Genomic DNA, 14,403 nt, shown 5'->3' with positions numbered 1-14,403 from the left:
TCCAAAATCATTCTTTGGTGTCACTTCATAGAGAGGGTTTAAAATCAGACTATAATCTGGGATATGCATATTCCAGAAACCCACAACACCTAAGAAGGCTTGTGTTTCCTTTTTACTAGTGGTGGAGACATGGCTGCTATTTTCTTGATCACATCCATTGGAATCTGGCAACACCCGTCTCGCCGTTTTATTTCTTAAAACTGGATGTCCTGTGCAGGTCCCTTAACCTTATTTTGTTTTATGGCAAAACCCGCCTTCAGAAGACCTTGAACTATTTTCCTCCCTTTCTCAAAAACATTTTCTGCTGTGTTGCCCCATACGATAACGTCATCAATGTATTGCAGGTGTTCTGATGCTTCACTCTGTTCCAGTGTAGTCTGAATCAGTCCATGGCAAATGGTGGAACTGTGTTTCCACCCCTGGGGCAGTCGATTCCAGGTGTACTGGATGTCCCTCCAAGGGAAAGCAAACTGTGGCCTGCATTCTGCTGCCAAAGGGATTGAGAAAAATGCACTAGCGATGTCAGTTGTGGCGTACCACTTGGCTGCCTTTGACTTCAGTTCGTATTGAAGTTCTAGCGTGTCTGGCACGGTAGCATTCAGCAGCGGCGTGACTTCATTCAGGATACGGTAGGCTACTGTTAGTCTCCACTCTCCGTTAGATTTTCATGCTGGCCACATGGGGCTGTTAGAGGGTGAGTGAGTTTTGCTCATCACCCCTTGACTCTCCAGTTGACGAGTCAGCTTATGGATGGGAATCAGAGAGTCTCAGTTGGTGCGATATTGCTGCTGATGTACTGTTGTGGTAGTAATTAGCACACATTGTTCTTCAACCTTCAGCAGCCCCACCACAGAAGGGTCCTCCAAGAGACCAGGCACGGTGGACAACTGTTCAACTTCCTCTGTCTCCAAGGCAGCTATACCAAAGGCCCACTGGTACTCTCTAGGGTCCTTGAAATACCCTCGGCTTCCAGTACAGTTAGCTGTTGGGATCCCCCTGTCACTCCAGAAATACAGATGGGTTCTACCCCTCTGTAGCTTGATGGCATTAGGGTACATTTTGCACCAGAGTCTACTAGAGCCTTATACTCCTGTGGGTCTGACGTGCCAGGCCATTGGACCTACACAGTCCGATAAACACAGTTGTCCCTTTCCTCCAGCTGGCTGGAGGCAGGGCCCCTCTAATCCTGATCAGAATCACTCACTTCTTGTAAAAATGACTTACAAGTCCCTTCAAGATCAGCCCTTCTACCCTGTCTGGGGAATTTACCACTGGAAACTGGAGCGGCATCTTTCCAGGAAGAATCCTCTTTTGTGGTGGTTTTCCCCCACAACTCACTTACCTGTGCAGCTAGGACTGAAGTGGATTTTGTATCCCACTTCCTCGTGTCCTCTCCATGGTCACACAGGTAAAACCATAGGGTAGCCCACAGTGTGTACCTTCTGTATTCTCTTTTGAGCAGAGGAGTGCCTATTTCTAATAGCTGAGATATGGGCCCGTACAGCTGGGGGGTAGGACATATCCTTTTTGAATTGCTGGAACTCCCAGGACAGTTCTTCCATGGCAGAGACTGTAGGGAAGAAGAGAGTCTTCCTTCATGTTGCTGGAGTTGGCTAGCCAATTCATCCAGCGTTTGTCCGTCACCTTCTTTCCAGGACATTGCTGCCAGTGAGTTGGCATACGATGGCGCTGCACATCGTAGAAACTTGCACCACGTGGGCTGTGTGCATCGGACTTCATCTGGATCTAGAGGTGACTGCCCGTTATCCAGATCATTATAAATCACCTCCAGCACAGCTAATTCCCTCGGGAACTGAATACCTCTCTCCATGGTGGTCCACTTGCCTGGGTGACATGTAACATCTTCTTTCCCTCATGCCTCACAGGAGTTGCCTGTGAGGGCTTTTGTTCGCTTTCCAATTGCCTTGTCAATACCCGCTTTCCTAGACAGGGAGCCCAGCTGCTTGACTTCCCTACCCTCCAATTCCAAGCTACTGGCCCTGTTATCCCAGTGCTCACCTGGATGGTGGCCAAAATCCTTTTGCTTATATCACAGCTCACTCAAGGATAGGGATTGGGTGATTATCTCTGGTTCTGCCTCTTCCTTCTGTTCTCGCGATGGCCCTGGTTCTAACTTTCATCCCTCACTAAGTGAACCGATTTCTTTGTGTACTTCCTCCATATAGGGGCAAGTGATACCGGCACAGGTTGGTTCTCTGAGTCAGCTGTAGCACCTGTTGGTCTGTTTTCAGGTCCAGAGACCTTCTCTTCCCCTTGAGGGCACTGAATAGTGTTGATAAGGGCTTGGGAGGCATGAGCCACGCCCCAGCGTGTTGCAATGATTTGTGACTCTGGAATTGCCAGGGTGACAGCACACCTTTTCCAAATGTTTTACTAGTTTTTCAGGATTCTGCATTTGTTCAGGGGTGAAATTCCAAAACACTGGGGGTGACCACTGTCCTAGGCACTTGCCCATACTTTCCCACACACCCTGCCACTCATAATTATCCAGCCTCAGGGCAGATCTCTGGGTAGTATTCTGAGAAATATTTTGTTTAACCGTGAACAGTGCCTGGGACACATTCAGGAGACACGGCAATAAGAACATGCTGACTTGGACGTCCCAGGGATATTCAGAATTCTCAAAAGCTGCTGTAATTAGTGTGAAGGAGAAAGGAGACGTGGAAGAGTGGGAGATGGTATCCCCCTTTGTCTCTCCGGTGGACTGGGTGCAATTAGTAACAAATTCCAAGAGAAGGCGCCCGAGGAATGGGCATGACAGCAATGCCGTATACAAATACCAGCTTAACCTCATGACTAGTGATGCAGTCATGTCATAAGTTGACATTAGCCAGTGCAGCAAGATGATAGTCCTGATCCCTCTCCCAGACATCACAAACGTCACTGCAGGGATCACATAGTGCATGTACAAATTTACATAACACTACCATGTGAACAAACGAACCAGCTTGGTGACCAGTGGTTGTTTAACTAATGTAAGAAATGTATGTAACAAAACCTTTAACACGCTCTGGCCAGATCTGCCGTTATCTCAACCCCTCGGGCCCCACGTTGGGCATCAAAAGGACTTGTGGTTTAGGCCCAGCTGAGAACAGGGCACCATGCGGCTGCTTACTCACCCCTCCCCCTGCGGCAGGGTGGGGAGGAGAATTGGGAGAAAAAGGTAATGCCCTATAGGTTGAGATAAGAACAGTTTAATGGAAGAACAACAGGAGAAAAGAAAAAATGGTAACAACAATACTAATTAAATAATATATACAACAAGTAATGTACAAGGCAAAGGCTCACCACCTGGACCGCCTGCCTTTCCGCCTTCCCAGCTCTCCCCACCCCGCCTTATATACTGGGCATTGATGTCAGCATGGTATTGAATACCTCTGGACTACTTTGGTTTGGCTGTCAGGGCTGTACTCCCTCCCAGCTTCTTGTGAAAAATAACCCTATCCTAGTCAATGCCAGGACAGATGCTGCTTCCTTTAAACTGTTGAGAAGTCAGTAACTATTTGTGAAAGACACTGGTATCAATGTTTGCTTTATACATAAAGAAGCTTTAACTATAGAACAGTTATGGAATTGGTAGTATTTTGATTTTGTAGCCTGCGCCACAGATGCATAAACAAGTTTCTTTAAGAACATTACAGTTATTGTATATAAAACTATTTCTTATTTTATGATTTCAGGACTTCTGCTTTTTACTGTCTACCAGAGCTGGTGGGTTAGGTATCAACTTGGCATCTGCTGACACTGTAGTTATATTTGATTCTGACTGGAATCCACAGAACGATCTACAAGCACAGGCTAGAGCGCATAGGATTGGACAGAAGAAACAGGTACTCACATTCAGCTTTAAAGCTCCAAACCTGAAGGAGGGTTCCATACAGTACCTATCTGCTCTCTGTCTGCACCATTCAGTTTTCATGTATTTTTGAGAATAACTAATGCTTGCTGTATATGTCCAAAAATGTTACTAATGATCGTTTAAGTTTCTTTTTTTTTTTAAATCTCCCTATATGGAGACATAATATGGCAGCTGTGGTATATGGATGGGAGAGGGAGAAGAGTTGTGGACCTGTCTCTTCCACATTCATTGGCATCAGTGATTCTAGAAAATAACTGGTACACTGGGCACATCCACCTTGCTTAAATATTTCTTAGTTCTCTTCAGGTTTATTACTTGCAGAAGACTTACTGTAATAATTGGAAATACGACAGTTTTGCCTGTGGCAATGCTTATGCCAAATCACTGAAGTTTAAAAAAAGACAGGTCCAAGAATTTATTTCTCTGTTCTTTTAAAATGCTTGTGTAAAGACTGTGGTAATGTGATTGAGCTAGTATTTCGTATTTGAAACCAGTCAATAAATTCAGAAGATCTGTAGTGAAGACTGAAATTTCTCCTTGTTGTTGTTTACTTTTTTAAAAATATACATAGGTTAATATTTATCGGCTAGTCACAAAAGGATCAGTAGAAGAAGATATTCTTGAAAGAGCCAAGAAAAAGATGGTGTTAGATCATTTAGTAATTCAGAGAATGGACACTACAGGGAAAACCGTGCTGCATACAGGCTCTACTCCTTCAAGGTATATTTTATTTATTTCCATTCTAATGTAACCTTAAGTATATTTGACAAGTAAGTAAAAGTGTGAGTTATTTTACTTGGTTCATGAAAGGCAAAGTAAGGTTAAATAAGTAAAGACGCAAAGTATATTGTCTTTGTAGATTTTTATTTGCATATTATAGAACCATAGAACCATTAAGTTGGGAAAAGACCTCAAAGATCAAGTCCAACCATCAACCCAATACCACCATGCCCACTAAACCATGCCCCGAAGTGCCACAACTGTACGTTTTTTGAACACCTTCAGGGATGGTGACTCCGCCATCTCCATGGGCAGCCTGTGCCAATGTTTGACTACTCTTTCAGTAAAGAAATTTTTCCTAATGTCCGATCTTTCCTAATGTGTTTCCCTAATGCCACTTGAGGCCATTTCCTGTCATCGTATCGCTAGTTACTTCGGAGAAGAGACCAACACTTGCCTCACTACAACCTCCTTTCATGTAGAGGTAGAGGGCAATAAGGTTTCCCGTCAGCCTCCTCTTCTTCAGACTAAATAACCTCAGTTCCGTCAGCTGCTCCTCATAAGACTTGTTCTCCAGACTCTTCACCAGTTTCATTGCCCTTCTCTAGACACACTTCAGCAACTCAGTGTCCATCCTGTGGACACCCCCTCACTAGGGCCCCAAAACTGCACACAGTATTCAAGGTGCGGCCTCACCAGTGCAGAGTACAGGGGCACGATCACTTCCCTACTCCTGCTGCCCACACTATTTCTGGTACAGGCCAGGATGCTGTTGGCCTTCTTGGCCACCTGAGCACACTGCTGGCTCATGTTCAGCTGGCTGTCAGCCAGCACCCTCAGATCCTTTTCTACTCTGCAGCTTTCCAGCCACTCATCCCCAAGCCTGCAGTGTTGCATGGGGTTGTTGTGACCCAAGTGCAGGACCTGGCACTTGGCCTTGTTAAACCTCATGCAACCTATATGTACATAAAGCTTGACTCATGATCATAGAGAACTTTTTCAGGTTACTAAGATAAAATATTTTTCCTGAAACGTCCCTTATTTCAGCTCAACACCTTTTAATAAGGAGGAGTTATCAGCGATTTTGAAGTTTGGTGCTGAGGAACTTTTTAAAGAGCCTGAAGGGGAAGAACAGGAGCCCCAGGTAAGCAGTGTTTCTGAACTAGGTAGATAAAAGAACCGAAAATATGTATGAATAATTTCATTGCAAAGTGAAACTTCTTCTTCTTTAGGAAATGGATATAGATGAAATCTTGAAGAGGGCTGAAACTCGAGAAAATGAGCCAGGTCCCTTAACTGTAGGAGATGAGTTGCTTTCGCAGTTCAAGGTATTGCTCTGTTCCCTCTCTCCTGCCATAATTAACACTTTCCTTCATAAATGGTACTATTTTTCTTTCATATACCTGTCTGTCTCTGTTTTTATGAAGCAGACGCCTCAGTAAGTCAACTCCATCTCTTTCTAATAAAATGTGTTTTCATCTATACAGGGTACCTACCAGTAGAAACATTTAAAAATCATGATGTATTTTGCTAATAAAATAAGAGATATTTATGAATGTGTTAATAGTTAGAATTCTAGGTAGCTTTATGTTTTATTTACTGCCTTTATTGTTAAGCAGCTGTGGTATCGTTGAATGCAAAATATGAAGATTGTATTTCTTATTCAGTGACTTCTAGAAGTATCTTTTAGCCCTGAAGTAAACTTGAATGCCAGGATTTTTAAGTGTAATCAGCTAAACATACTATAATCTGGGTTAAAAAAAAAAAAAAGTGCAGAACATGATGTATATTTGTTTAGATCAGCAGATTATTAAATAGCTCTGCTGCTGATCATTCATTTGCAACATACTTTGATTTCTACAGTGTATTAATGTTTGGTTTTATATGATTGTAGTTTCACATTAACTCAGGCATTCAAATGTTAGCCCTGTTTTGAATGAAGTTAAACAACAATCATACAGCTATTGGGGAAGTGGTTCATTATGCATCTGTATTAGTCAAATTTTAAAAGAAGAAAGAGGTTCTCAACTGTTCTCATCTTAGCCAATGTTGCATGGAGTCTGTGTCTGTTTCATAAATGAATTAAAAAAAATACTTTCATTAGAGACAGTGTTTCATGAAGCATTTTGTAGGTATAAATATCTATGTTATAAAACAATAGCATATATAAATGCATAAAATCTATAAATGCATAAAATATGCCATCTAGAACTTTGTTTTCCTGAAGTATTAGTTGCACAGTCTTTTTAAGATAGTCATGTATTGATTTGGTGAAAATATGTATATTCTTTTATACAAGGTGGCCAACTTTTCCAATATGGATGAAGATGATATTGAGTTGGAACCAGAAAAAAATTCAAGAAATTGGGAAGAAATCATTCCGGAAGTCCAGCGTCGAAGAATAGAAGAAGAGGAAAGACAGAAAGAACTTGAAGAAATATACATGCTCCCAAGGATGAGAAACTGTGCAAAACAGGTGTCTCTTGGTTCTGACTGACTTGTACTTTTATGTTGCTGTTGGTTTAGTTTGGGTTTTGGTTTGGTTTTGTTTTTTTCCTTTTCTGAACACATTTTTGATAGGCAGGTAAAACTTTACTTATGCTTGTTGATCACGTACATTTGAACTTACTCTGAAATTGCAGATCAGCTTTAATGGAAGTGAAGGGAGGCGCAGTAGGAGCAGAAGATACTCTGGGTCTGATAGTGACTCCATCTCAGAAAGAAAACGGCCAAAAAAACGTGGAAGACCACGAACTATTCCTCGAGAAAATATTAAAGGATTTAGTGATGCAGAGATCAGGCGGTAAGATATGGGGGGACATGCATATTTAAAGGGACAAGACAGGGGTTATTATTATTATTATTATTATTATTATTATTATTAAGCTTGAAAGTACAGAAGGCAGTCTATTTTTCCTGAATTTCTTTGAAATTTTTTTTTATTCTAGGCATTTAATGTTTTACCTTGTATACTTTGTGCTGACATAGTGAACTGTCATGGCAAGAATTTGAACCCATTTTTATGAGGGATAAAATTAGTTTTGAAAAATATTTTTTTATTGTTTTAAATTTGTTAATTCCTGCAATCCATGAAGACACTGATTGCAAAGAAACAATTCTTACAATGGGTGGGCTTTTCTTTTAACATTTTACAAGCAAAATAATTTGCTTCCCATCGTTCTATCTAAAATCCCAGTTCTGAAAGAATATATAAATCTTTTTGGTGACAATTAGAAAAATTTGAGTGGATTTTGTTTTCTTTTTAAACTTCTTGACACTGTAATTGAATTAATGTTATATCATGCTTTTTTTAAAACTAAAAAATATAAAATCCTATTTGAATTTTATACAGCAGGTGCCTTCAATATTTGGTGCTAAATAATTTTTTTAGGTAAAAGGAGGTGGAATTGGTTTGGTTTACCTTTTTGGGTTTGTAAAATGCTACTTTGCTTCTGAAATTTAAGTATGCTTATTTCTCTGAAATGCTGTAAAGCTTTTGAAATATTTTTGGTTAGAAATAACTTTAAAGCTCCTTTTTTGTCTTTCAATTTCATCTAACAACACGGCAAGTTGGTACTTTTTTGAAGGCTATTCTTGTGCTTGCACTAGCAATTTCAGGCCTTGATTGTTGAGGACTTTTTCTTTGAGTTTTTAAATTCTTTTTATTTATTATATTTTTATTTAATTTCCTTTCTATCCTGGGCATCTCCAGTTTCTTTCCATCACTTACACATTGCTACAGATAGTATCTTTCATGTCGTATTTTCCAAAATCTTCAAATCGCTTGTTGGAGATTGTTTCTTTTACTATATGAGGCATAACGTGTCTGAAATCTCTATTTACTGTAAATCTACATTAAATTTTTATGGTTAGACACATCCAGCTTCTGAATCTTCTGTCTTGTGAAATTAATAAAGAAATTTCAGAGTTAAATTGTACCTTCTATTGTTTTATTTACATCAGTTCTTAAACCAAGAAATCTCTGACTTTGGCTTATACTCGATATACTAAGCTGCCCTACTCTCTCTGCTTTTTTTTTCCATTGTCCTCATAGCATTATACTAAGATTAATAATTCTATTAATGCAATTTTAAAACCAATGTAGTTAGCTAAGCATACTTTTAAATTGCAAAATTATTTTCTGTTACTAGGTTTATCAAGAGTTACAAGAAATTTGGTGGCCCTCTTGAAAGGTAAACTTGTTTGATGATTATTTGTGTAGCAACTTGAAGCCTTGTTTTCATAAAAATTAGAACAATACACCAAGAAACCTTAGGCTGAAGAGAACATACAGCGGTTAGATCCACTGTGACTGTCAAAGTTAGTTTTGCATATTCCTTACTGTCAGTTCTTATTTTTAAGCTTTATCATTCCATACTTTAAGAAAAAACTTCCCATCCTTACTTTCCTTAAAAATATTTGTAATCCAGGTGAACGTATTATATATAATGATTCCTTTTCTTTTTTTAGAGAAACGTACAGTAATTTAATGCAACACTGTAGCGTTAGATCCTTTACAGTTCTTGTTGTAGTGTTCTCTGATACCTGAATCAGTTCTTTTTTTTTTTCCTTGGATCAAAATTGTACACAGCATAGCAAATGCAGGTGACTGATAACTTAGGTGATCATTTCTCTGGTTTCAGAGTCTGAAGGAGTCATTCACAATTACTAAAGTTTCAGAGATATAAAAATGTTTGTTTTGTTGCAGGTTGGATGCTGTAGCTAGAGATGCTGAGCTAGTTGATAAATCAGAGACAGATCTTAGACGTTTGGGAGAACTTGTACATAATGGATGCATTAAAGCTTTAAAGGACAATTCATCTGGACAAGAAAGAGCAGGTACAGTGGGTTCAGAGGGCTTGGGGGGCAATCAAAAATGTCAAGTCTGAATTATTCTTGTACTCTTATCAGAAAACAGTTTTGTTGGGAGAAAATGTAGATAAAAATACCAGCATGCTCAGTGATTTTTAAAAGAGGATTCTAGTAAGATGACTTTTTCTTTTTCCCTTTCTATGTGTAAATTGTGATTGGAGAATGCTGTTTGGTTTTGCTTTACTGTGAAATTACTGAAATTTACTGTGAAAGTAATCTGTTACTATCTGGAAGACCTTTTGATTCTGGAGTGCTTAATTCAAACGTTTAGTTAAGAAGAGATCATTTGGTATAATTGAAAGTTTGCTGCTCTGGCATCAGTCTTACTTCTTTTCTTTATGTTTTTCTATGTGATATTCATAAAGGTAAACATTTTAATAGCTTTGTCATTCGTTTTAAGGAGGTAGACTTGGGAAAGTTAAAGGCCCAACATTCCGAATCTCAGGAGTGCAGGTGAATGCAAAGCTAGTCATCTCCCATGAAGAAGAGTTGGCACCATTGCACAAATCTATTCCTTCAGATCCAGAAGAGAGAAAAAGGTACTGCTTTTTTTTTTTTTTAAGAGGAAATAGTAATGTAGAAAACTTTTAAAGTTTTATTAGAAATTTTCAGACAACTTTGTCAAAGCACACTGTGAAAGCATTGTCCCTCTATTCCCTGTAAGGACTGGCAGCAGTAACGTGCTCCACATCTGTTCTTCATTCTTTCTTCCTGTGCTGTAGAAGCCAGTACCAGCTTTGGCTTCTCAATTGCATTCGCTGGGGACTGAGTTCAGTTACTAATAATCGGGACTAGAATTCAGGCTTGTTGAGGAGCTGCTGTATGTGTCATCTCTGCTTGAGGGGAAAGCAGTATCTGTCAAAGTGCAGTCGTCGTTCTTTCTGCCCTCTGAACTTTTTCCTTTGCCACATTGTGTGTCACAATCCCTGAACTATCTTAATCGTTACACTTGAATGATGATTGGTGCTTTTATTCATGGTTAGCCAACTCTGTGATGCAGCACATGGCCGCAGACAGATGTCTGTTCTTCTTATTTTAGTCTTGATCAGCTTTAAAACACATTTCAGTACTGATTTCAATAAGTATCTCATAGAAATGTTAAAATATAAATATTTGGATTAATTTCCTAAATATACCAGCATCTAAGCAGAGAAAATAAATCAGCTTCAGAAGTAAAAACCCCTTTTTTGTCTTTCTAATTTATTTCTGCTAGATATGTCATCCCGTGCCACACCAAGGCTGCTCATTTTGATATAGATTGGGGTAAGGAAGATGATTCCAATCTATTAATAGGCATATATGAATATGGTTATGGCAGCTGGGAAATGATAAAAATGGATCCTGATCTCAGTTTGACACAGAAGGTATGTCATGTACAACATTTCATCAAGGACTCTTTTTGTTTAGGTAGTAGTGCTACTAAGAACAGTTACTGAAAGAGCTTATTTTATGATAACTGGAATTGCGGAGACATATGTCTGTTGTACTTAGTATCCTTCTTGCGGTATATTGTTAGATTTTAAGGTCTTGTGTATTCAGTAGAAGTATGCCTTTTTGCAGTCCATTATGTTGCCATATTTCCATGTAGTTGGACCTCTGTCATTTGAATTTCTCTTTTCAGTCTTTTCCTTCTCTATTGTAAATGTTCTAGTTTTCTTGAACTTTTGGAAGGGAGGCTTTTCTAGAGATCTGATTTGGTTTCCCCATCCCCGCTTAATCCCCAGGTTCTTCACTTGAAGCTGTCTTTCACTCACGACATGAGAATAGCTGTACCAGAATTGGTGCAATAGCTCCTTAGCTAGCAAGTAACAGGTACTGAGGGGAAGACTGCGATAAAGTAAACTTTGTGACAGTACCAACAACCTATAGCTTTGGGATTTCAGGAGCCAGGGTTGTGTCCAAATTTGTTTAATAGTGATTGCTACTCCTGCCTTCTATTGATTGGCGTGTTTTGTGAAACTACCCATTTATATTTTTGGCATCTGCAATACACTGTAGTAAGTTCTGCATTTAGAAGATCAATGAGGCAGAGCCAGGAGTTCTGTGGATGACTAGTACAGGAGCTCAGAATTTCTTAGATAAACTGTCAGAGTGGAAACAGAAACCTGAGTCTGGTTTCTTGAGTTTGTTTTAAACTGTGAGGCAATTTCCAAGACTCTTCATGGACTGCAGGATAGGAGTGAAATGAAAACATTTCAGAAATTCTCCATTGCTTCAAGTGTGCTGGCGTATTTTCTAGGTATAGTTGAAGTGGATTGTTTTCCACCTTCTTTTATGCAGCTTTTTCTGTTCTATGTGTTCCAGGCTAGCATCTGCAATACTTGATAATATGTACTCATAGCTGTGATACTACCATTGCTCTCCTCAGATTTTACCTGATGATCCAGATAAGAAACCCCAGGCGAAGCAGCTACAGACCCGTGCAGACTACCTCATTAAATTACTGAATAAAGACCTTGCAAGAAAGGAAGCACAAAGGCTTGCTGGTGGAGTAAGTAAAATTTGGCATTCATTAGTGCAATAAAACAATACGCTTATGGGCATGTCTGCTGTTACTTTTCTTTTTTAGTTCTGCTCTTTCTCTTTGTGTAGTATTTGTCTGTATTGCTAATCATATAACATGAGACTAACTCAAGAAATTAATTGCAAGTTCCACATTGTATTACTCTCTGTATGTATTCTCTACTTTTGCACTACACTCTGTCTCCAGTCCTGAGAAAAGTTGTGGTCATTAGTGGCAATAAATAAATTAACCCTCTGTTGTAAAAACAAATCTTTGCACCACAGTTGGAAAAAAAATGCCTGTCAGTTGACATACTAAAGAGACCAATTTGCATTCAGGGCAATTCAAAGAGGAGGAAAACAAGAACTAAGAAGAATAAGGTGATAAAGGCTGTAAAAATAAAAGAAGAAGTAAAAAGTGATTCTTCACCACAGCCCTCGGAAAAATCTGATGAAGATGATGATGAGGATAACAAGGTAATACCTTTCATATGGTAAAGATGGCTATTCAGTTCCTCCTATTAGTATCAATTTCTGTTTTATCTTCTGCTTGCCTTAATAAAATTGAAGTATGTGAATATCATCTTTTTAATGTGACCATTACAGTTGATGTTGCATCAGTATAAGCACATGGAAGACGGTACTTCTTTTGATTTAATGACAGGCTGGTAACTGAGGAATTATGAGTAGTTTTCCAAATTATATTACAAAAAAGTGTTGTGGTCTAATTGTAAGTGGCATTGCTCAGTTCCAGCATTCTTTGAAGACTTCATCATCGTGTGTGCTAGAAATGCAAACCTAATGTAACATGTAATTATAAAACTAATGTTTCTGGCTAATGTGTTATAACTACTGATAGTGATTTTTCAGATAAAGTTTTTTATTCAGGCTCAGGAAAAAAATGTCAAACTATTAGAAAAAGCAACATGAACAAATGATATTTGAAGACTTGCATGTAACAGCTCCTGTATACATTAAGGCTTCATTATCCAAAAAGACTATCCGGCTATTTAGCCATGTTGTGATCTTCTACTTCTGATGTAGACCTCTACTTTTGTTTGGCTTTTTTATTTCTAACATGACATAGCAGAAACCTCTAGAGATAAAAATTTAGGTAAATTTTAGGGTCATATCACACCTAATTTTATGACTTTGAAAGTAGTTGGAATAAATCAGTGCAAATCTATATGTATTATTAAAATACTCCCTACTTGGTTTAAAATTGAAGTGTCTTGCATAACCATTTTAAACTATTACAAACCATTGTAATTGTCAGCTTACTCTAGAGGAAGAAACACTTATGCAAATACATAATTAAAATTGAATCAGCCTTAGGAGAACCATGATACATCTGTAACGAAATAGTCATTTTTAACTAAAGCATTCCTGTATGTATTTAAATTGGACAGTGAAGAGTAAAATGTAGAGTCTGAAAAAAAAATAATTTATTGTAGACTGGCTTATGTTTGTAGATAAAATAATTTGTCTGGAATGTTATGAACCATAAGTTTTGTCACAGTTCCCAGTAAATAAACATGGGCAACTGAATCCTAAAACTAAGCAAATTAAGTGTCCAGACTACTTAAAAAATGAGTGTTAGGCTTCATCTCCACTCAAAACTGAAGACACTGCCAGTCAGTTGATTGACTTGTTATGTTTTGGGAAAGTACCTAGAATGCTGTCCCCTTTTGTATATTTAATAACAGGTATTATTCATCACTTTTGGACACAGACTAACAATTGCACTTCTGAAAACTGGACTATATACAAGAATGGACTATAACCACTTAAGCCTTGACTTTAGCTCCTTAGTTGCCATACTGTGTGCAACATTTAAAACTTAACTGTTTTAACTGCTAGAACATTCAGGAAACTCTTGAAGTCATTGGATTTTTACTTGGAAGTTTCCATGATACCTAAATATTGAAGTCCTGGTTGAGCTGATTACTGGATACCTTGATACCTCATCTAAATAACTTGTTTGGATTCATGTGTTAGGCATTCCTTCATCTGTTTTTCTGCAATGGATTCTGTATATGCCTTTCCAGGAGGTATTAAAATAAATTCAAAGATGATAGTGACTCTTGCACCTGTACGTTTGACTTCTGTTACTTAGTACAATAAGTATTTTTCTGTGTCTGAAAGGATTTGAGTTTCCATCTCAAACCTTGTGAGTATTATGAAGACCAGTGGAGTGGTATTTTGTTCACCTTCAAATAATTAAATGGGCCTCTATCAGACAATCTGTAACTAAGACTTTTTTTTAAGCCTAATAAAAAGATCACCTCTGGAAAACAGAAAGTTGGGACTTTGTTACCTTCTCCTGTGAGTGTTTATGGGATTGGTAAAAAGTTACTGGGACAAAGCTAACTAGAACAGAGGTCTTCTAACATACCCATCACTTGAGACTTCTTGATTAATCAGCTCAG

At 38.5% G+C, this 14,403-nt stretch overlaps 1 protein-coding gene across 1 annotated transcript in view; it reads left to right on the top strand.

Moving 5' to 3' along the window:
* CHD1 (chromodomain helicase DNA binding protein 1) overlaps positions 1–14,403 on the top strand; it is a 72,271-nt gene that overhangs the window by 49,814 nt on the left and 8,054 nt on the right. Inside the window, exons 18-29 of the mRNA XM_086480106.1 lie at positions 3,702–3,851; positions 4,452–4,600; positions 5,648–5,744; positions 5,833–5,928; positions 6,900–7,076; positions 7,243–7,403; positions 8,752–8,793; positions 9,309–9,439; positions 9,873–10,011; positions 10,686–10,836; positions 11,841–11,963; positions 12,314–12,451. Of these exons, the coding sequence (XP_086336232.1) occupies positions 3,702–3,851; positions 4,452–4,600; positions 5,648–5,744; positions 5,833–5,928; positions 6,900–7,076; positions 7,243–7,403; positions 8,752–8,793; positions 9,309–9,439; positions 9,873–10,011; positions 10,686–10,836; positions 11,841–11,963; positions 12,314–12,451 (1,554 nt within the window). The remainder of the gene's footprint in view (positions 1–3,701; positions 3,852–4,451; positions 4,601–5,647; positions 5,745–5,832; positions 5,929–6,899; positions 7,077–7,242; positions 7,404–8,751; positions 8,794–9,308; positions 9,440–9,872; positions 10,012–10,685; positions 10,837–11,840; positions 11,964–12,313; positions 12,452–14,403) is intronic.

Source organism: Leptosomus discolor, chromosome Z (genome assembly GCF_034619465.1).
Source record: "Leptosomus discolor isolate bLepDis1 chromosome Z, bLepDis1.hap2, whole genome shotgun sequence".
In the NCBI taxonomy this organism is placed as follows: Eukaryota; Metazoa; Chordata; class Aves; order Leptosomiformes; family Leptosomidae; genus Leptosomus; species Leptosomus discolor.
The sequence above is the reverse complement of the archived record's forward strand: the minus strand, read 5'-3'. Positions and strand labels throughout refer to the sequence as shown.